A 21998-nucleotide genomic window follows, 5' to 3' on the forward strand; every position below is an offset into this window, starting at 1 on the left:
GATTATTATGCAGTAACAGCAGAAAGATTTCTACTGATATAATGAAAACATTACAAGCTTTCTCATGCCATTTGTCTCTGGCTTTAGAAATGTGGGACTATTTAACAGACTTGAATCTGTTGACATGGTAGTGAGTGGATTCAAATGAAATAATTATACTTAGACATTATCGGCTGCAAGTGTAGGTGTCTTTTTATCTAGAATGCAGGTAGAAACATTTATTTGCACCCGGGCTGCAGCCTTACAAGCCACATTACTTCCATGTGGAAGATATCAAAGATTCCTATTTGCTGATTCCTGAAAATACTTTTATATTAGATATTTCAGATCAGGTCAATTTGTGTTAATTTTAAAATATTATTGCTATTTAAAATATATCAATAAAATAAATGATTAGCTGTCTCAAAAATCTATTATCTTACTCCTTAAAAAGTACATTCCATGACAACATAAAGTCTTAAATTAAAATCTGGAAATTCATTGGTTCACATTTTCCCCCCTCACTTAAAAATAAATCTCTCACCTTGTAGAAAAATTTTATAAGGCTATCAAACCCTAGATAATTGTACCCTACTTTTTTTTCTTTTAGGGGAAGGACTTAAGAGAATAAAAACTGTAGGAGTTGCAGACATGAATTTTTAAATGGTGCATTTGGTTTCTGAACTTTCCCAATTGAAATATTTGACTCAAGTTGTCTTTTGTATGCAAATACAGATGATAAGACCATTTAAAATCTCCAGTAGTTTCTGGAAGTAATTCCAGACTTTGCATTTCTACGTCTTATAACAATGGAAGGTTAGCTGTACTCCTTCATAAACACGGTTCCCAGGTCTTTCTGTTCAACTCAGCAGACTTATTAGGGAGACATTATCTGTTGTCACAAGAAGGATAGAGCCAAGCACATTTTCTTTACAAATCTTCAACTTCAAATTTCACTGTCTGAGCAAAATTAAAAATATATTTCACTTATTGAATTGCACAAAATGAAATGTTTCTATTATTTTATAGAAAATACTTTTTAAATGCAACTTATTCTTTACCTTTAGGTTCCAGTTTTGCACCATCATCCACTATTTATGCAAATAACTCAGTTTCCAATTCAACAAATTTCAGCAGTTCACAACAGGTATAGTAGCTTTTGGTTTTTATATCTCTCTATCCTTTCCACATGTATTTCAGACTTTTAAAGAGTAGTTTCAGGTTGCCACTATGTCTTTGACTAAGTGCTGAAGACTCAACAATAATGTTATTGCTTCTGTTCTCTTGTATATAATATACCAGATATATCCTCCTGAAGATATAATCCTCCTGAAGAAAATAGACATGAAAATGTTATGGATAGAGATGAGAGACTATGAATGTATTGAATAATAATAGAAATATATACTAGGCAGATTGGTAGCCTCAGAGAGAGAGTATCCTTGCACTTGGGAGAAGTAAAAATAATTCATCAAAGGAGGGGAAAATTTATTGACAAGACAGTTTTAGTATCTCACTGTTTTAATAAAGTGACTCAATTTAAAATATAATCTGTGTTTTGGGCCATAGTTCACATACAAATTTATTATTTTAACAAATTCTTCCTGAATGCCTATCATGCAGGAGTTGGTCTGTGTACTGAGAACCCAAAGATGGGGCAGGTATGTATGGGACCTGATTACTGTTTCATGGTGCTTATTGCATCTGAGAGAAGCAGACTATAGAACCAGTGAACACATAAATAAATATAGAATTAGAAATACTGAGGGGGGAAATCAAGGTCCTGTTAAAAATTTTACTGGAAATCTAATTTTGAGTAGGGTAAATTTCGTTGAAGGCTTCACTATGGAAATAACCAAGACTTTTAACTTCTGGGTATAGGTTAAGGTCAAGAGTATGTCAGGCATACCAGATCCCTTGATGGATGAAAAACTTGGTGTGTCAGTGAACTCACGACAAGTTCAGTTTGTATATGAAGGAAACATGTTTGTTTAGATAGAAAGGAACCTGCTTGTGAAAGGCACTATAGTTTATAATTTAGAATTTCAATTCTGTTACAAACGCAATGGAAAGCTATTTAATGTATTTTGAGCAAGAAAATAATAACATAATTTATGATTTGAAAAGGTTACTTTGGCCTCAGAGGCTTTGTAAAAGCTCAAGTTGGTATAAAGGAGACACATTAGAAAGCCTGTCCATTGGCTGAAAGAGGAAGTGAAGGTAACTTTAACATGGGTGACAGTCGTGGAAATGAAAAGGAGATATTTGCAGTATGTTTGGATTTAAAAAGACTTTCTGTTCACCAGAAGCTAGTATGTGATCTTTTCCAATAAATAAGGAGACTAGGCAGTATAATGGAGAGTTTTCTCACATATACGCTAGGTTCAATTCCAGCTCTGAAACAGGTAAGTTACCTAACTGCTCTATGCCACCAACTGCTTCAGTTGCCACAACAACCTATGCAGTCTTATTAGGATCCCTTTTTACACCTAAGCAATTGATGACTCTATTTGAGGCCTTGAAAATGGTACCTGACATTATGTAAACATTATGTAAATACTTATTATCAGTTGGTAGAAACTTTTTTCAGTTGATAGGAGTTTATTTCTTGATTCACAAGAGTCCATGGGGAACATTAGGTTTCAAATCAATAAGATTAAATAAAATTGAATTATTGTTTGCTGCCATATGATATCATCCTTTCTGATAACATGCATATTTGCTTATATACATAGTTACTTACCCAGGGAATTTTATTTTCTTTGAAACCACATCAAATGTGGATCTTTTCCCTCTTATGATCATGTATTAGAGGCTCTCAATCCCCTTAATGCTGATGATATGTGATTTGTCATCACTGAGACTTGGGCTAAATCATGCTAGGTATTTTGAACACTATAGTAATCCTCATTCTTAATATGAAAAAGGGATTTGAAGGGCTATTTAGGTCAATTTAAGGTTATTAAATTTTTTTAATAGACAATAAGTCAGTTGAATTGATCTAATGTTTTTCTTTTCTCGGGAATAAATGAAACAAACTAAATATTTGAAAGTGTCACTATGGACTTAAATTCTCCAGTGGCATGTAGCATATAAGAAACTGGTTCAGAAAAATCTGTTATTCATCTTCTTTTATTTATTCTACCTTCCACTAAGAAGACAAAACTATCAAGATATGTGAAGAAGGGAAATGGAAATCACAATAATAAATGGATGCAGGGAGGGCTGACCTACTGCTGCCTGACACTGATGTTAGAAGTTGTATAACTGATGATGGAACCCTTAACTGACTCTCTTTTTGCATTTAAGTTTATAAGGTATAATGATGTAAATCCTTGAGTAGATAATTATTGAGGAAAAGTGAAGCATATCCAACCTGTAGGCAGATTAAAATTTGTGTACCTAGATTGCAAATCCAGCAGGGTAGTTAGTTAATGATTACTGGGGGCATGTAGAAGATGGCCCCAAAGACCCTCTGTTCATTAAGGTCACCTGAAAGCTGTGGCCTCTGACACCAATAGAGCCAAGTACGAAGCTTTTAGTTGTCGCAGGGAAGAGTTTTCTTGGGGTTATAATGGAGGGTGAGTTCTCTTGCAGATGCACACATATCTCAATTATTGTTCTAGGATTACCCATCCTATACAGCCTTTGGCCAAAACCAATATGCACAGTATTACCCAGCTTCCACGTATGGAGCATACATGACCACAAATAACACAGCTGACGGCACATCATCTTCGACCTCAACCTATCAGCTGCAGGAGTCACTCCCAGGACTGACTAGCCAACCAGGTACAGATCTTCATCCAGGTGAAATACTTTTATCTGTTTGGCTGTCTAATAATCTGGAGAAAATGATGTAAAACCAAGGCCAAAAGGTCCTAGAGAATGCTGATGATATTTAATCTGCCTGAGCACCCCTGAATAATTATGGCTCTTCTTTTGGCATTTCAGAAAACCCTTCTCTTACATGTGGGACAGTTAGATTTTAATCTCAAAATGTCAGTGAACATATATATTTGAAAAGGTCAATGAAACTTTTGCAAAAGTAATTATGTTTTGAAGATCCTGAAAAGTTGTGATATTTTCCTCTTTGGGTAGATTGGACAACATTTCCTTTGAGCCCACATTCCCTTTGATTTTCTGATTCTTGTGCCCTTGAGCCTCCCTGTTTTGGTTTTCTTGTGCCCTTAAGCCTGTCTGAGCAGTTGTCACGTGTTCTTCAAGGAGGCCTTCTGGTCAGGCCTCTTAAATTTTGCATCCTAGTTACCTTTCTCCCCTAACCTCATGCCAGCCTTTCAGTATAGTCTTTCCTTAATTTAAAGAAAAGCAGGTTTAAAGCCCTTGCTTAGCAAGTACAGGAGACACTTTAGATAGCAGATATGTCTGCCATCCTCATCACATGGTGATAGATTCTGCTCACTAGATAGGTGAATGCGTGAGTAAGATAAAATAAGAGGACTATATTCAAAACAACATCACAGAAGTATTTTATCATAAAAATATCAGAGACTGAACAGTGGAGAAAAACAGCAGAGTGTTTTTGAATTTTCTAGAATCGAGCTACCATACATAAAAATCATTTGTATGCTCAAGTATGTCATATGTTGGCTACAAAGGTTGATTTTGTTCTAATTTCATTGTGAATACATATTTACCTGCTGGAAGACAGAGATGGATATGTCCACTAACTAAAAAATAACCAATAGGCAATAATCAGACTAGCTTTTATTTACATTATAAATACTAAATGCAGACATACTGATATTCTGTGGGTGTGAGTTTCAGTGAAGCACATTCATATGTAACAATTTGACATTCATTCACAAGGCTGCAATTTCTTCACCTTCCATTAGTTGCTAAAACCAACAAATAAAGGTTGATATAATTTCCAAATTATATCAGACTGTCTGTTGAATTTTAAAAAGAAACAATTTCTACTTGTGACAGTATTATTTCAATCAAAATTGCAACAGTACACCTGTCTGGATCTCTGAGGAATCCATGTCTGCTTTCAAGGTAGTGTTAAGTATGGTTTTTGCCTCTTTAACACTAGCATGCACCTGAAAAGTAAACAAGCTTATAACTAAGGGATTTTTTTTTTTTTACTGTTGGTGAAATCTGAGGTAGTTAGTTAAAGACTATGAAGAGTTTTTCCCTGCTACCCCAATCAGCTTTGCACTTTGGACTTAAAGCAGAAAACTAAGGACAAAATCCAGTTTTTCTTAAATCATTCATTGAGATTTCTTTCATTTTTAAAATAGAAACACATTTTATGTTATATAATTGACAGCTAGTTATTCTGATTTAGAGATAAACCTAATGAAATAAAGTTGGAGCTAAATATCCAAAACTTAGGAGCTGCAGTTATTACTATGCATTACTCTGCTGATTAGAGTGTGATTATTCAGTCACATATAGTGTTGGCCCTACGGCAATTAGTAATAACTGATGTTATTTTTGGAAATTGTAAATAACATACAGCTATTTGCCTTACTAGGTAGCTTGACAATGGCTTTACTGAAACATTACCATGCTGATTAAAAAAAGGTATTTTAGTTCATTATCTTTATAAATATCTCTTTTTGCCTTTCATAAAATCTATTTTCAATTTGCATTCAGAAAGTTTGAGGATTGATTATTAGCACATTAACATTGGAAATACATTTATAGTGCCCCTTTTTAAAAATTTTAAACATTTTTACTATTAAGTATAATTAGTAATTTGTAAGAATATTATCCTTTACTCTGAAACCTTGATAAAATTTGCATGGCATTAGCTAATTAAACTTTTCATGTGCTCCAGAAAAGGAACGAATAAAAAGATCCCTTCCATCTGAAAACAATCCATTTTCTCAAGCACTTTTCTTAGCTTGTTGGGCATTTCACATAAGAATAAAAATGATAGGTCCTCCCTGGTAATGCAAGGGGTTAAGACACAGCACTGCAAGCTAGCAACAGCTGCTGCAGTGGGAGTTTAATCCCCAGTCCCAGAGGTGATCCACAAGGCATGGTGCAGCAGACCACTCTTGTCCCTCCCGCTGCTCCTCTCAGCAGTGTACTTCCTGATCCACCTGTTCTGCGCCTCACTCTGTGTGTGGTGAATCCCCTCATTGCCCCTGAATTTCTGGCCAGTATACCAGTTCTGTATGCATAAACAAATAAATCTTTAAAAATATATATAGAAATGGCCCTCCCTGGTGGCGCAGCAGGTTAAAGCATTGCACTAAGAAGATTAAACCACTTCCTCATGAGTTCGATCCCCGCCTGCCCCGGAGGAGATCCACATGGCGTGGCAGACTTCTCCTGACCCGTCTGCTGCTCCACTCAGCAGCAATCTGTCTGTTCTGCTCCCCACTCTGTCTCTGGTGAATCCTCTCACCTTCTGCATCTCTAGCCTGTACCCCAGCTCTGTATGAATAAATAAATCTTTAAAAAAAAAAATATATATATATATATAAATGTTGACAAAATACTAACTTACCTAATTAAATTACCAACACTAAGATTTGGATTGAAAATACTGGCCTTACTGTACTTGTCTGCCAGTTGTATTTCCCCTACCTGCAGCGTTAATGCAAACTACTACAGTTACCTGAATGAAATATGCAAAAGCACTGGAATTAACAGCTACCTTAAAAAAAAAAAAAAGTCAACAAATCTTTAATGACCAATTGAACTTGGTTTTTCCCTTTATCAGAAGAAGTGTTAGCCTTCAAAGGATGTGCAACTGATTACAGTTTCACCTGGGCGGTTGCTAAATGGGTTCAGATACAGCACATGCTGTCTTCAGGACCTACTCTCTTCCTGTGAAGTTATTTCTATGAATTCCTTGATCCTATTTCTCACAGAAGTTGCACCAAGTCTGTATAAGTCTTTTGATTAGCAGAATCAAATATAGGCTTGACCTTTTTTGTAACCTGGATGGTCTGCTGCTGTTTGGGAAAGAAAGTAGAGTCTATGGTTAACACAGAAGTTCTAGGATCATACCAGTGTGCCTAGTACAAACGACTTCATCTTTTCACTGAGTTACATCTCTCCAGTTCTCCCATTATCCAGAGGATAGTGAAACACCAAATTCACTGGGTCAAAGGTAATGTTTGAATTAAATATAAATATAGATATGTTAAATACACACACACATGTAAGGATGTGTATATGTATATATGTGTGTGTGTGCATATGTCTACATATGACATGTTTCAAAAAAGAGTTCCAACAAATTATTAAGAAATAAAACAATCCAAAATGTAAAATGGGGGGAAAATTTAAAGTTATTTAATATAAAGTAGGTTTCGAAAGTCACTAAGAAAATGTTAGCTAAACATCTGAATAATACTACCAAACCACAACAATAATTATTATCTAAAGAAGAATGATCAGCAAAGCGAGTATTGGCAAAGAGAGGGAGCAACTGGAACTGGCCTTGCCAGCAAGACAGTAAATTAATTCAACTACTTTGGAGAGAGGTTGGTGTCTACTAAATATTAACATGTGCCATCCCTCTGACCCAGTTAGTCCAGGGTGTGGGGCACATTCACCCCAGAGGAAGAAGTGAGAATATTAATAGCAGCTTTATTCATAATCACCTAAAACTGTAGTAACTCAAACAAATCACCCACAGCAGGAACAATGAAGCATAGTCATTATACACGGGATTATGACGTTCTCACCTTATTAAGGAAAGAACCAACAAGTGCCCTGAGCTACCAATAGATGAATCTCACAGATGTAATGAGTCATGAAAAGGCCAAACACATGTTTCAAGAAAGCATTTTGTTATCATTTTTGATAAAAATTTTTTATAAGAAGACATTGTATGACACCAAGAATCTAATAAATGTGGGGCTACTCTTCATAGTTTTCTTAAAAGACTATGCCTTTATTTCAGTAAACATTCCTCTCCGTGTATTTTCAGAATTCTGAGGGCCCTTATAAGATCCATCAGTCACTTGGAAAGAGTCAGTGATATTAAGTGCTAATTTACTGAAACCCATATGCTTCCTATGACCTATCTTTCCCTTCTCCCTTCTGTTCTTTTTACCCTTTGCTGGGAAAGCTGCTGGCTCCCAGTTTATTTGAATAGTTGAGTTATTCCTGCCATACTCCTCTAAGATGCAGTCAACAATCAGCCACCCATAACCCCATCATGATGACTAGAGTGCTATAGTTTTTATGCTTTCAATTCTTGTACTATTGTAAGAACAAAGATGTTTTGTGATACGATGATTTTAATACCTGAAAACTGTTCCTTAATGACTAGAAATATAAATTTATAGAATACTGCCCAAACACTTTAGAAGCTTGCTTAAAAATTTGAATTAGGGCCCTCTCTGGTGGCGCAGCGGGTTAAAGCACAGCACTGAGAAGCTAAAGTCACTTCCGCATGAGTTCGATTCCCGCCTGCCCCGGAGGTGACCACATGGCGTGGCAGACCTCTCCTGACCTGCCCGCTGCTCCCCTCAGCAGTGTACTTCGTCCATCTGCCTGTTCTGCTCCCCACTCTGTCTATGGTGAAGCCTCTCACCGCCCCTGAGCCTCTGGCCTGTACCCCAGTTCTATATGCACAAATAAATAAATCTTTTTTTAAAAAAAATTTGAATTAGAATCTTCATTTTATTTGAAACAGGACATTAGGTTTGAGGACCTGGTAAGCCTTGGAGAATTCTGTTTAAGAAATAATTAAAAATAGAAAATGCTGTGCATGATATTTTTCAATGGTGTTGTGTAAAAGTTCACTTAATGCCTTTATGAGTAGACGAAAGCCTGATGTACTTCAAAGCACAGGCATCTTCAACCCTTAACTGAAGAATTTATATTGTGCTGTCTGCTCAGACTGTGCAGCCAGAAGCTTAGGCCCAGGTAGCAAAGTGCACTTGGCAGTACTCAAAGGAGCAAAATATTGGAGCAAAGGTATATTTTGTGTTCATGTTCTGACATTGCCAACAATATAGAGGTTAGCTGTGTAAATATTACTAGTTACATTATTTAGGACATCCCAGTAAAAATCATGTGCTACTGACCTTGTTTAGATTTGTTTATTTAGAGTCTGACTGTTTGGCTGTCCTTGAAATTATTGAGTTCTTTGACAAAGCATGAAAGTAATAACATCTTTATGTTTAAAAGATAGCTTTCAGATATAATTTTAAACATAGTTTCAAGAGCATAACTTAAATGTAGTGTAGCTTTCCATCATATTCTCCTAGAAATGTTATTTCATATATGTTATTTAAAACCAATTAAATATAAATCAGATTTATTCCAGTCATTCAATAAGGTGGCTGCAATTACCTGTGCTTTCATGGACAATGAAACAGATTCAAAGGGATTGAGTAAAATGCTGAAAACATGTACTAAGTCTCTGGTACCTGTTACTTGTGAGGTTTTACAGCACCTCACCTTTTGCTCAGGTTACCCCACACAAGTACCTGAGATTCATCCTGCATGACTGCCACAACTATCCCCTCCCTCCTAAAATGCATTGCCATTGGCTTGTAAACATGTCAGACTTCAGGTATCTGTAGGACATGCAGAGTCCATTAGAGGCAGCAGTTGAAACTTTGGATGGAACCTGGTTGCAGATAGAGTCTTATGTGTGGGTCATCACAGAAGGTGATTACCTTAGGAGAGGCTTTGATCACCCAGGTGGTATGGAATGAGAGAGCCGGTGGTAGAAGATGGGATTCTTAGAGGCCAGCACAGTAAGAATGGGGGCGGGAGTGGGGGGAGAAGGATGTCTGTTTCAGACAGGAAACTCTGGCAAGTCAGAGGCAAGCACCAGTGACTGGAGCACTTCCCCTATCTCACTGCACTGAGATCTGCTGAGTCGAATATGCGATTCCAAAGTGTGTGGACGAGATCTTGATCATTTCTATGTTGGTTACATTCTGAAAAGATAATACTTTAGAGGTATTAGGTCAATTAGCATATATGAAAAATTAATTTTACATGGTTCTTTTTGCTGTTTTAATGCTGCTTCTGGACAATTTTACAATATATAGGTATTTGTGGCTAGCATTATACTCCTTTGGGACAGTACTGACATGCACTGCACTTTTACGAATTTAATATTAAAGGAGAAGACAAAGGACAGATCGCCTTAGTTGGAGTACAAGGTCAAAGAGAAGGACTTTTTAATGTGTCTGTGGGCCCTAGAAAAGGGAGAGTCTGAAGGGAAGAGAAGAGTTGGTTTGACTAATGGAATATGAGTCCTTAACAGGGGAAGGCAGGAAGTCATGTTGGTGAGTGGAGGGGTAGGATTCATCCAGAAGATGATGAAAGGAGATGAGAATAACTCTAAATTTAGTTAAATATGTAGGTGGGGGTAGAGGCGGGAAGTTGAATATTAAAGCCCTGTTTAATAGAGCACATAGATTGAAATGATGAGGCAATTATGAGACTACAAAATTTCTGACAGAGTTAGAACTCTCTATTTGGGATTTATAAAAGAATTTTTTTGTCTTTATTCTTCGGACTTATTTCTTTTACACACACACAACATACATATAAACAACATCATTCTTGTATATTATATATATATATATATATAAATAACATCATTCTTGTATAATGTGTGCTTTCTTCTCAGGTATAGTCCTTGTATATAGGAATTTTTTTTTAATTAATAATGAAGGTTCATCTAAACCTGATATAAAGATTCATTTAGACTTGTTATTTACAGGAGAGTTTGATACTGTGCAAAGCCCCTCCACACCCATCAAAGACCTTGATGAGAGAACGTGTAGGAGTTCTGGGTCAAAATCCAGAGGAAGAGGCCGGAAAAATAACCCCTCCCCACCACCAGACAGTGATCTTGAGGTATGTCAGCCTTTCTTTAAAGAGATATATGTAATATGATGCTTTATCATATTGAGTGATATGTATGTTTAGTTCCTTCCAGTTTCAAGCTTTTTAAAAAAGAGCACAAAATGATGTAAAAATAAACTATTATTTAAAAAAAGAGCATATATTGTGAATTGTATGAGCTTCATTAGTAGTGGGCATTTCACTGGTGTTCAGTTTGAGATTTCAATCTTTCAACATAGTTGAAACAATACAGTAAAAGTAAGAACGCTTTACAAATTCTAGGCCTGAGATCACTGCATATTGTTATAAAAAACAAAGATTTTATTTAAAAATGCCATTATCTGTGGATTGATTTTTTGAGAAACCTTGTGTTTGTACTTTGGTAAAGTAATGAAAAATGGTTATATGGGTTAACAAAAAAAAGATAAAATTTATCTGTATGGGTAGGAAAAGTCTTTTGAAATACATGAAATTTCAGTCCAAAACACAGTAAAATGTTTATATCTATGAAAATTTCCATGTCATTTTTTCTCAAGGTGTGTTCTATTGAGACTAAGTTGATTTTTTTTTTAAGAAAACATCAGGAGAAATTATGCTTAACCATTATATTTTACTTTTATATAACTTCATACTTCAATTAAGAAAAGGATGTTAATTTTCCAGATTTAGTAAAGTAATAGTTTCTTTGTCTTCACAAGCAACCATTTTCTTTAACTGAAGGACCCCACAGGTGATGAGTGAACTGGCTAGGAAACACGCAGACAGCCTGGTAACTGCAGTGGTGTTTAAATACAAGCAAATGATTTCATTATAGCGAGGAACTCTAATTTCCAAGTTTATTGTTCTGTCATTCTTACTCCTGAAGTTTTACAATAGTTGAATCTAGAAAAAATAGTTAATGAATAGCATGAGTTTTCACTAACTGGTATCAAGTCTACATCCAAAACGGTATCGAGATATGTTTTCTACTTGTGAAGAGATTCATTTTTTAGAAATTGATAACTCTCTAACATTTATCTCTTGTCTTCAGCGTGTGTTTGTCTGGGACTTGGATGAGACCATCATCGTTTTTCATTCACTGCTTACAGGGTCTTATGCCCAGAAGTATGGCAAGGTAAGGAATCAAGAAATTTTACCCCAAGAAGCCTTATTAAAATTCTACTGCATTCAAAAACCAAGAAGCATTTAAAATTACATTCCATTGTTGCAACCTGTCAGATCTATTCTTACTTATTTCCAGTCATTCATTGTTCTTTAATGTGAATTGATAAATTTCACAATGCTGACTTTAAATCAAATCTTTTTTCCTGCATAATAACCAAGTTTTCTACATCAAAAGAAAGCTTCTTATTTGCACATAATTTTTTGAAACATTTTTGTAAATGTAAATAGACTCAAAACATTATAAACTCAAGTGTATCATCTTGCATTGTCCTCACAGTTAGCTGGGAGACTTGTTTTACACCTGTGTCATTGTTCCACCCACTGAGCCAACTGCAACAGGTTCTTTGTTTGAAAATACAATTATTTAGGCCCTTATTGTTTCCATCTCCATCTCCTAATTTAATCAGAGTCAATTCACAACTTGTTGCTCTACCTTCAATTGTATCCAAAATGGCATCTCACTTATCTTCCTTTGCCTATGACACTTACAGAAGTGTTTTCCTGTCACTTCGCATTATTTGATAGCATCTCCTGTCAGTAAAATACAGTTTTTAACAACTATGTTAAGCTTTGTTCTTCTAGACTGAAAATAATGAAGTGCATTCAAGTATTTCTTCTTAAATTGCTCTCCCGGGGAATCTGCATGGTCTTTGCCTTTAGAGTAGGTAATGGACATTGCTAAATTGCTAGGAGGGTAATGATTTGGTTTAACAGTCATTTAGAAGTTATCTAAGCCTCCTGAGCATGGTCATCATCATCTAGAACTGATCTCCAAAGAGGATGCTTTGCATCTGCTAAGCCATCAGATTTCAGCTGGTTCTGAAGCCATTCTGGAAAGCTGAAAGCTTCTGCAGGACAGAGGGTCTGTTTTCACTGGTGACTGGCTAGTTCCTAATAGCCTGGGAACGCAATAGTAGGAAGGTCAGGCAAGGGAGGTCTGGGACCAGCAGGTTTTGTAACAGATTCAAGTTGTGGTAGTTCTTACTATTTCCGTGATGGCTGGGATATTTTGCACCAAGAGGTTAAACTTAAATGGCCAGTGAAGCAGAGTGTGGCAAACTTTTATCTGCATCTCATGGTGATGCAGAAAAAGGAAATGATGGGGTGCTATTGGATGGATATGAGGTGGATAAACTTACATTTATAGGACTCACAGCATTATAGAACACAAGGAAGGATAGTTAAGAACAAGTGCCTTGGAGTTAGAGTCAGCCTAATTGCAAACCCAGTGCTGAGGCTTACAGCTTTCTGACCTTGGGCAAATTTACTCAATTTCTCAGTCCCAATTTCTATGAAAATAGGAATAATGTTATGTATAGTAAACAAAAACGAAATAGCATCATGTTTAAAAGGCTTAGCAGGACACCTGATATGAATTAACACCCCAAAAATATTGTATCCATTCCTAGTCATTTTCCATAAATGTTTTCCCATTTAATTTTCCACATTATAGTGCTGTAATTTATTGTGATCCAAGTTCTGTGGATAAGGAAACCAGGTTATGAGGATTTAACTAACTTGACCAGGATCACAAAGTGATAAGTACTGATAATTATATAAAAAACCAAGTCAGTTTCATAACGAGTTCTTTTCTTTATACTATTTTCTGTGATTGAATGAGGTTCTCTTAGAATTGATCATGTCAAATAATGTTTTTCTTCAGAGAAATTTAAGAAAAATAGAGTGAAAATGACTTGGGGCTCTATTTTTTTCTAATTAAAATGAAAATACCCTATTGAATGTCATGGAAAACCATGTACATGAACTTATTTATTGAATTTTTATTTATGTATTTTTAAAAATCATCTGATCAGTAAAAATTTTATTAATGTCAAGAAAAGATCTAGCACCACCCGTTAGCCATTAAGACATTAATATCTTGGCATATGGAGAAGTAACTAAATAAAGGGAGCCAAAGTGGGGCTGTCTTGTGAAGCTGGGGACCACGTTGTGGCAGAGGGGGTCCTTTGAAGGTGACAAGGAGCAGGTTGGGTCTTCTTATAAGTGAGAATGCTGAACTAGAGCCCCCCACCACCACTAGACTAGACTTAGTCATCTAACAAATATGTCCTTTCTGCACAGATTTGCTTAGGAAGTCTGCAAACTGACAAAATCATATAGATAACGGTAATTGCTTTGAAGACTGTAGAACTAGCTGCTACCGAAAGTAACTGGTGCTATGACTGAAGGTGGTATTAATACTGGGGCCTGGACTAGTAAGGAGCTAGCCCTGTATTGAAGGGGAAAAGAAAGAGGAGGGAAAGCATTCCAGTCCACGGGCACAGAAGGGACCCAAGGCAGGAGCAGTCTTCCAGTTTTCCTGAAATATGAAGAAGTATACTGGAAGGCTGTAAATAAAGGAGAGAATAACACAAAGTCAGGAAAGAGAAGTAGGCAGGGCAGGAAAGGGAGGGAGAAGGCACTGAGCTTACTCCGATATAGTGGGAGCATTGGAAGGTTAGGCTGAGTCAGGACATGATGTTTTATCATTGGCTGCTGTGTGGAGAATGGAGAACAGGTGGACACAGTAGATCATTTAGGAGTTTGCTGTGCTATTAGTGAGGTGTAGTGGTGGCTAAGGCTAGACCAGGGCTTCAAGAACTTTAGAATGTGTCAGAGTCGCCCACAGGGCTTTTAAACACGAACAGTTGGGTCCTATAGTGTAGATATAGTGTTGGGCCCATATGTTACATTTGAAATAAATTCCCAGATAAAACTGATGAGCCATGAATTAAGAACTAGGAGATGAGTGTTTCCCAACTTTCTTCTTGGGAAAACTAGTTTGGGATATGTTAATTGATCGTCTCCATGGAAAGATCCTTGATCAAATATATTTGGGGAATTCTTGCATTTAATGGCCTTTCAGTGCATATAATATTAAGGAACCTTAGATGTATTACAGTAAAGAGTCCTTTTATGACCGTGTTTAACCCCTAATTAGTTCCCTAATGTCTTCAGTAATGCCCTTGGGGATTGACTAAATAAAGTCATTTTGGCAATTCAGAAAAACTTCACTGCAAGTGACCAGCACCAATATTTATAAGGAAAAGATAATACTTTTAAAAAGACCTTTATACAATTAAAGGTTAGCTAAGCTTAAAACTGGTAATATCAGATCTTCAGAACTTTATATTTCTTAGATCAATCTTGTTTCTACAATGTACATTTTCAGAGGTCAATGTTTTTCATACTACTTTTTCTCAGCTCTTTATATAAAACAGATATAGTGGTTGGGACATAATGTTACTGGGGTAGAGGTTCTAAAAACTATCTATTGAGCCAGAACCTCTCTCCATAGTTTTTACTCACCTCCACAAACTAAACAAAAGGGGCCTTTGGTGCAGCAAGATGGGAAAAAAAGGAATCCATTCTAACCAACAGTGTAAAAGGAGAGGGACAGGGACCAGCTACCTATTGGTGCAAGGTGGAGTTAGAACTACAGGAGCTGGTTATAGTGGAGGGGTGGGGTGACAGTACCCTGCTGCTGCTGTGTTCAGGGTTCCCCCCTCTGTGGATGGGGGAGCCCACAAATGTCTGCTGCTAGTGGAGTAGCTGCCTTCCACACCATCCCCGTGAAAGAGAGAGCCCATGTGCCTCACTCTCTTTGAAAGGCTTGGGAATGACCGTGCAGCTCTGGCCACTTTCCCCAGCCCCTTGTTCGGGATGTCAGGGGTGGTGTTCTGACCAAGGCCCTGTGCAAGTACCGTGTCCCCTTTTTCTTGGACATGCCTAGATGTCAGTGGGCAGTTAAACCCCTCCTTTGCACCAACCAGAGCCAACAATGTCCCATTTCCCTGATGCGGTCAATCCCATCCACCACTCTTCCAATCTGGAGATTGCTCAGAACACAGTAGGTCAATAAGTAATCGAGCTGAAGGGTAAGACTAGATGTTGGAAGGAAATCCCGTGTCTGAATGTGTCTTAGGCCAAATCATTTAACTTCTGAGCCTGCTTCCTTATCTGAAAATACTTCCTGGATGGATTAAATGAGATTATATAAACATGTAAAAGTAATGGTCAGCTCTGAATATTATCTTCTATCTTTCAGGCCAGAGAATCGTTAGTAGAAATACACAGTATTTTCCCCACATGAGAAAAGGTTAAAGCAGATCTTTCAGGCATGCAGAAAGTCAGTTTACTCTTATCATGACTGAAGTGGCCTAAAATGCAATGAACATGGCTTTAATACAGATGTTGAAATGTAAACTAACTTGAAATGATCACACTTACCTGCGATACCTCCTGTTCCCTCTTTCTCTCACGCATCCTACTCCTCCCTGCCTCAACCCAGTAAACATAGAGGTGACAACAAATTCCATTTGTGAACTCTTGCTGTGCCCCTGGCCCTTTGATGCCCGTCTAAATGTGATTTTGTCATCTCCCAGCCTTCCCTATGTGACTGGTACTTAGTACACAGCTAGCTCAGAAGCAACATTGCCAACCAGACCCCACGTGTCTTTAACATGCTTTTAATCCCATATTCTTCAGATCCCATGATTTTTCCCCACATCTTGTAATAACAAAATTAATAGAATATAATAATTTAAGAGTTTCATTTTACTCAGTTTCCCCATAAAACTAATTTTTGTATTTTAACTAAAAAAGAATTTTTGCAAGCATAAACCCCATTTATAATAAGTTAATACAGTGAATTTTCCCAAAATCTCCCTGATATGTTATCACTTTTTGACTGTTCTGTTGTTAACATAACATGCTCAAGCAGAGCTTTTCCTGGATGTTTACCGTGATGGCTAATGAAGGGTGTCGTTCTTTCAGTTCTGCTGCCTATAAAGCACTGATGGGCTTTGCAGCTGAGTGCCAGTTGGCACGTAGTTTTCAGCACTGTAAAACTCTCAAATCGGAGTTTATAAATTTGGCAGAACTTAGACCAGGAATCATCCATCATCTGGTAGAGCTTAGGAAGATTATTCCTATTCCTTGATTAGTTGTGTATCTTATTTTTATCTGTAAGTTGCAGTGATTCCCTTTTGAGAGAGGAGGGGTGAAAAGAGCTGGATAAATTATACTTTAGGGGCTTGATTTATTGTGGAGTCTTGTGCAATGAAGCCATGATTCTCTAAAGTTATCCCACAGTAAGGATGCAAAGGAAATAGCCCTCGTCCGGGAAAAGCTGAAGGACAAATAAATGGGTGCCTTATAACAAGAAATTGAAATTCTTGCTTCCCAAACTACTTGCTTATCTTAGGCAAGCTCTTACTTATATAAGAGCAACTCTGGAGAAATAATGTGTTCATCAGGTTAAGCCAATTAATTACTTTTATATTCAATAATCTACCCACACACGTAGAAAGCTGAAATAACATCAGCTACATTTAAACTTTTAGGATAGTCATGAAGATAAGTGCTGCTTTACCATGCATGTCACCGAAGGATAATCAGCATAACTTAATAGGAAGCGATGGGAATTAATCGCATTGGAAGCATGACTTGGAACAAGCTTCTGGCAGTGTTAACATAATGGAAGTTACCGCGGATTCGATAAATTTTGTGAAGCCCCCTTCATGTCTTCTGATTACTTAATATTGTCTAACATTCAGTTGCAAATGTGATTTTTACATTGTATACTTGGATTCCGAAGGACTCCTTTTAAGCCAAAGCAAAATTGGGTCAGTTTTTTAGCTTTACCAGCTCCCCAGCTGGGAGGGGATATACGGCCAGGACAGACCATGGGAGAATTTAAATCCGCAGGTAAAATGCACTTGTACTCATAACTTACAGCTATTTCTAATGCCTCATGCCAAGAAAGTATGCCTTGGAGTTCCTTGGAACACCCAGAACCTTAGCTCCTGGAAATCCAGAAAGCCATGTCAGCTCTGTATGTGCTAACTGCTGCAGACATTCTTCAGAAAACTCTAGGTCCGAGGCTTTTTAATAATATGTGTATGAATCCCTGGAGAATTTGTTAAAGTATGGGTTCGGCTTCATTAGGCCTGGGGTGTAGGGTTTGTGATTTAGCCTTTCTAACAAGTTTCAGGGGAGACCAGTGCTCCCCTTGGTATCTGCACTCTGAGTAGCAAGAGTTTCATCTGCTGATTCTTTGTCCTGTTTGTATGTTGGAATCCTAAGGAAGCTATGAAATGATTGATGCAAAGGTCCTACCTCGGAGAATCTCATTTAACTGGCAAAATGTGGCCTGTTTTAAAAGCTCCCCCAGTGTTTCTCCCATATGGTAGAATTTGAGAGCTTCAGCCTTAGAAATCGTATCTCAACCCTGGACTGCGCTCACTGTAACCCCACTTTTGCCTGAATTTTCATGCTCTTCCACTTTTTTTCCCATTAGTCTTACTTCACAAAAAGCATCCAGTTTCCACGTGGACTTCACACGTTGACTGTGGTCACATCTCCAGCACTCCTACATTAATCCTTTTCACTGACTGTATCAAACCTCTTCAAACTCCCTTCAGACCTTAAAACCTCCTTTCAGTTCTGCATAGAACTCCTCTTTTGTCAGAGAGGGAGAGAATGAGGCGGGAAATGAAAGGAAACCCCATCTTTGCACTGTAACTACATTTTCTGCTTCCTATTTGTACCTCCAGCCAGGCCCAAGCTCTAGGCCCTCTCATGTACCCAAGGAATTTATGTCTGAAATGACCTTTCTACCCCCTGGCTCTCCTGTTTCCTACTCCTCTGAATTATTCCTACTGCCTATATCCTGTGATAGTCCCATTGCTGGAAAAGCCTTTTAAGTCCAATTTCCAGTAGCTTCCATGCTTTTCTGCTCTTCCTTAACTTGCCAGTCAAATGCCTTTTTCAATTTGACAAGGAATGAGCTTCTTGCCAAATTGAGTAGGTCTTTGTGGTCATCTTGCTGGGGCCTCTCATCTCCATTTCACCAAGTTGAACACCGTCTCTTTCTTAAAGTACTTGTTTCACTTCTCTTCCCCGACATAGGTCACTGTCTCACACTGTTCCACACACAATGGACTCATGCTTCTCTGCATAAACCCCATGTCCCCATGTGTATGGCCAGCTCCCTCACCTCCCCACAGCTCTGACCCTCTACTTTTCACCTCCTGAAAGGCCTTGTATATACCTTCTTTCTTTTTTTTTAATTTTTTTTAAAGATTTATTTATTTATGCATACAGAACTGGGGTACAGGTCAGAGGTACAGGGATGGTGAGAGGGGAGCAGAGACAGAGTAGGGAGCAGAACAGGCAGATCAACGAAGTACACTGCTGAGGGGAGCAGCGGGTAGGTCACGAGAGTTCTGCCGTGCCTTGTGGATCACCTCTGGGGCAGGCAGGGATCATACTCATGCGGAAGTGTCTTTAGCTTCTTAGTGCTGTGCTTTAACCTGCTGCACCACCAAGGAAGGCCGTCTTTCTTTATTTTTTTAATGGGAATGAACTTTAATACAATCAGTGTGCAATACAGAAAAGACAAAGAAGTTAGATTCTAAATGAAACACTCAAAGTTACCCAAGTCCACACAAAGGGATTCACCCAAAGCAAGGCCTAAAAGCCCACCACAAGTCTAAAGCACCTTCTGGTGGTACCTATAGAAAAGGGTCAGAAATGGCCAGACAGTCTAGGAGGAAAAGAGTAAAATCAAAATCAAGATAAACACTGCCATAGTCAACCTCCCCATGGGTCTCTCACCCACATCTGTTTCAATCAGTCCAGGGCGAAGAAACAAGAGCTGCTTCTTCACATGTCTCCCTGTTCCATGTACTTCCCTCAAGCCTCCTCCTGGCTCCATCCTGCTCCCTTCCTTCTCAGTTTCCTCTCCAGATTCTGTACCTTCTTTAAATGACCCTCCACTGTCATTCCCCACAGCCTGTGATCATGATTTTTTTCACCACCTGAATTCTACATATCTATTTGTTTTATTGTTCGGTTATCAGATGTCTTGACAGTAGTAATATAAGCACCAACAGGAACAGGGACTTTACTTATTTGATCCTCTGTTCTCTGCCTAGAATTTAAACACATCTGACACTCAGTAAATATGTGCTAAATGAAAAAATGTTCCTGAAGCCATTCTCCAATTCCCCCTGAGAATGTTTCAACTCTGCTGTTTGTCTATCAGAGACACACATGTCAATTGTAAAATTTCCCTTCTGATTCATAATGAAGAGTCTTTCATTTCTTGTCACTGATTCAAACAGTTCATGTTTTCTAAAAGACTCGGCTAGTTGCATGGGACTAGTTTTTCTTCCCTGTTCTGTAATGAACTTGCATATGCTCTGCCTAGTGTGCACAAGTCTAATATGTGCTTCAGGCCCCAAAGGAGTAACTGCTCCAAGCACTTGAGTTCTTCTTTTTATTCTTAAAAAAAAAAAAGTGCTTTATTTCGTTAAAAATACATAATCGCTGCCTCTCCTGAGATATTTTTACATTGAGTCCCTAGAGGAGGGATTCCAGCTGATGGCCCAGTGCAGGGCAGAGGCCCTCGTCAGACAGTCTGGCTCCAATTTATGCTCTGTGCTAACACAACTAATAGGCGTTAGCATTTTGATATAGAGAAGCGCCATCCTTGATCCCGATTCGGTTGTACACTGGGAACATCTGGCTTAGAATCCCACATTTAACGGTGAAGTGTTATTCATTTCTTCATCTTTCTCCTCTCTGTCTCTCTCTCACTTTTTCAAAACTCATTAAACAAAATGTCTTGAGAATAGTTTCAGTATTTTAATAGAGCAGTACACAGAGCAAGTTGGCAGAAGTTCACTTTGTCATATATTGAGCTCTGTGGTAGACACTTTGAACCTGTTGGAACTACAATACATGTATAATATCCGAGCTTCCACAAAACCCTGTCATTGTGTTTATTATCCCACTTTTTTCCTCTATCCAAGTGTTTGCTATCACTTCATTTCAGACCCTAAACTCAACACTCAGTACAGTTAAGCTGAAAAAGGCAGTAACTCTTGATTCATAAGGTGCCCATAATTCTACAAACATCTAATGAAAATGAGCAAACATCTCTGTATAAAACTGGGGTTCAATCCAGAAGTATGTTTAACTCTCAAATGCCTGATAAAACCATGGAATTGCAGGCTCTGGCATTCCTTTGAAGTAGTCTGGCAAGGCAGAGGGTGCTCAATGTTACAGAGGCCTTGCGGAGGCTACAGCCACCAAATTCCCGGTCATCTGTCTTTGATTCTTACATCTGTGGGTCCTTTAGCTCAGGGGGAAAAAAGTGGAACTATAGTCTGCTTACTTTGAATTAGCTGTCCCAGTGACTTAGTAAGTTGGGAGGAAAGAAAGGAAAATTAGTATTTGAGAGAAAACCTTCACTAGATGTTCTCTCAGAAACAAGATCACCACCTCTTCTTAAAGTGTAGTTTTCCTTGGCCTGTGACATGACTGCCCCTAGCCCATCTGGGCCAGACTTTGGCATGACAACCAAAACACCTTCCTTTCAACAGGCCTTGCTCTCTGGAAACCTGAGTAAAATGCAGCTAGTTCTCACTCCAGCAAACCTCAAACCTAAATTTTCCCAGTCAGCCAATGATATTTTGCCAAAATGCTTACTAAGTCCTGGCTCTTGTCAAGTGGTGGTGTGGAATCTCCATAGCTTAAAAAACAAATGGACAGACCTCTAGTGACGGGACTGCATTCCCAGCGCTGCTCAGAGATTTCACCCTGTGTTGTGTGTGCCTGCTGGTGAGAGAATTCCTGTTGGTTTCTTAAAAGTTGGATTTGTTTGCATGCTTATCAGATGCACAAAATGCATTTTTCATGGGCCTTCCTATCACTCTCAGGGAGCATAGAAAGTTATGTGCTTCAAAAGCATGGAATCAATGAAAGTTACAATCAAAGAGGAACAGTGTGTTTTCTTACAACCCCATAAATGTGATCTGTAAGTGAAAAGAATGTTAGGCATGAATATAAGAAATGTAATAATTTTCTTTAAAACTTAAAGAGAAATTGGCAAATCGTAGGATAAGACCTTAGCCAGTGAATTCTCAAAAAAGGAAAATCTTTTAAATAAGACATTGCTGAACCTCCCTCTGAAATATATATCTTTAGGGCAGGAATCATCAGAAACATAACGGAGTAGAGTGGAGCTCAGTCTCATTGTC

General features: G+C 38.0%; 1 protein-coding gene across 6 annotated transcripts in view; it reads left to right on the forward strand.

Moving 5' to 3' along the window:
* Window positions 1-21998, forward strand: part of EYA4 (EYA transcriptional coactivator and phosphatase 4) — a 193775-nt gene that overhangs the window by 151344 nt on the left and 20433 nt on the right. For 3 of the 6 annotated variants that reach the window (XM_004673865.1, XM_004673866.1, XM_012735329.1), the window contains exons 6-9: window positions 1047-1126; window positions 3606-3789; window positions 10664-10797; window positions 11816-11899. In XM_004673865.1, coding sequence (XP_004673922.1) covers window positions 1047-1126; window positions 3606-3789; window positions 10664-10797; window positions 11816-11899 — 482 coding nt within the window. Of the gene's footprint in view, window positions 1-1046; window positions 1127-3605; window positions 3790-10660; window positions 10798-11815; window positions 11900-21998 lie in introns of all 6 variants that reach the window. The other 3 variants (XM_004673863.1, XM_004673864.1, XM_004673862.2) reach the window with 2 other exon arrangements.

Source organism: Condylura cristata, unplaced genomic scaffold, assembly GCF_000260355.1.
Source record: "Condylura cristata isolate star-nosed mole 26May11 unplaced genomic scaffold, ConCri1.0 scaffold00001, whole genome shotgun sequence".
NCBI classification, from domain to species: Eukaryota; Metazoa; Chordata; class Mammalia; order Eulipotyphla; family Talpidae; genus Condylura; species Condylura cristata.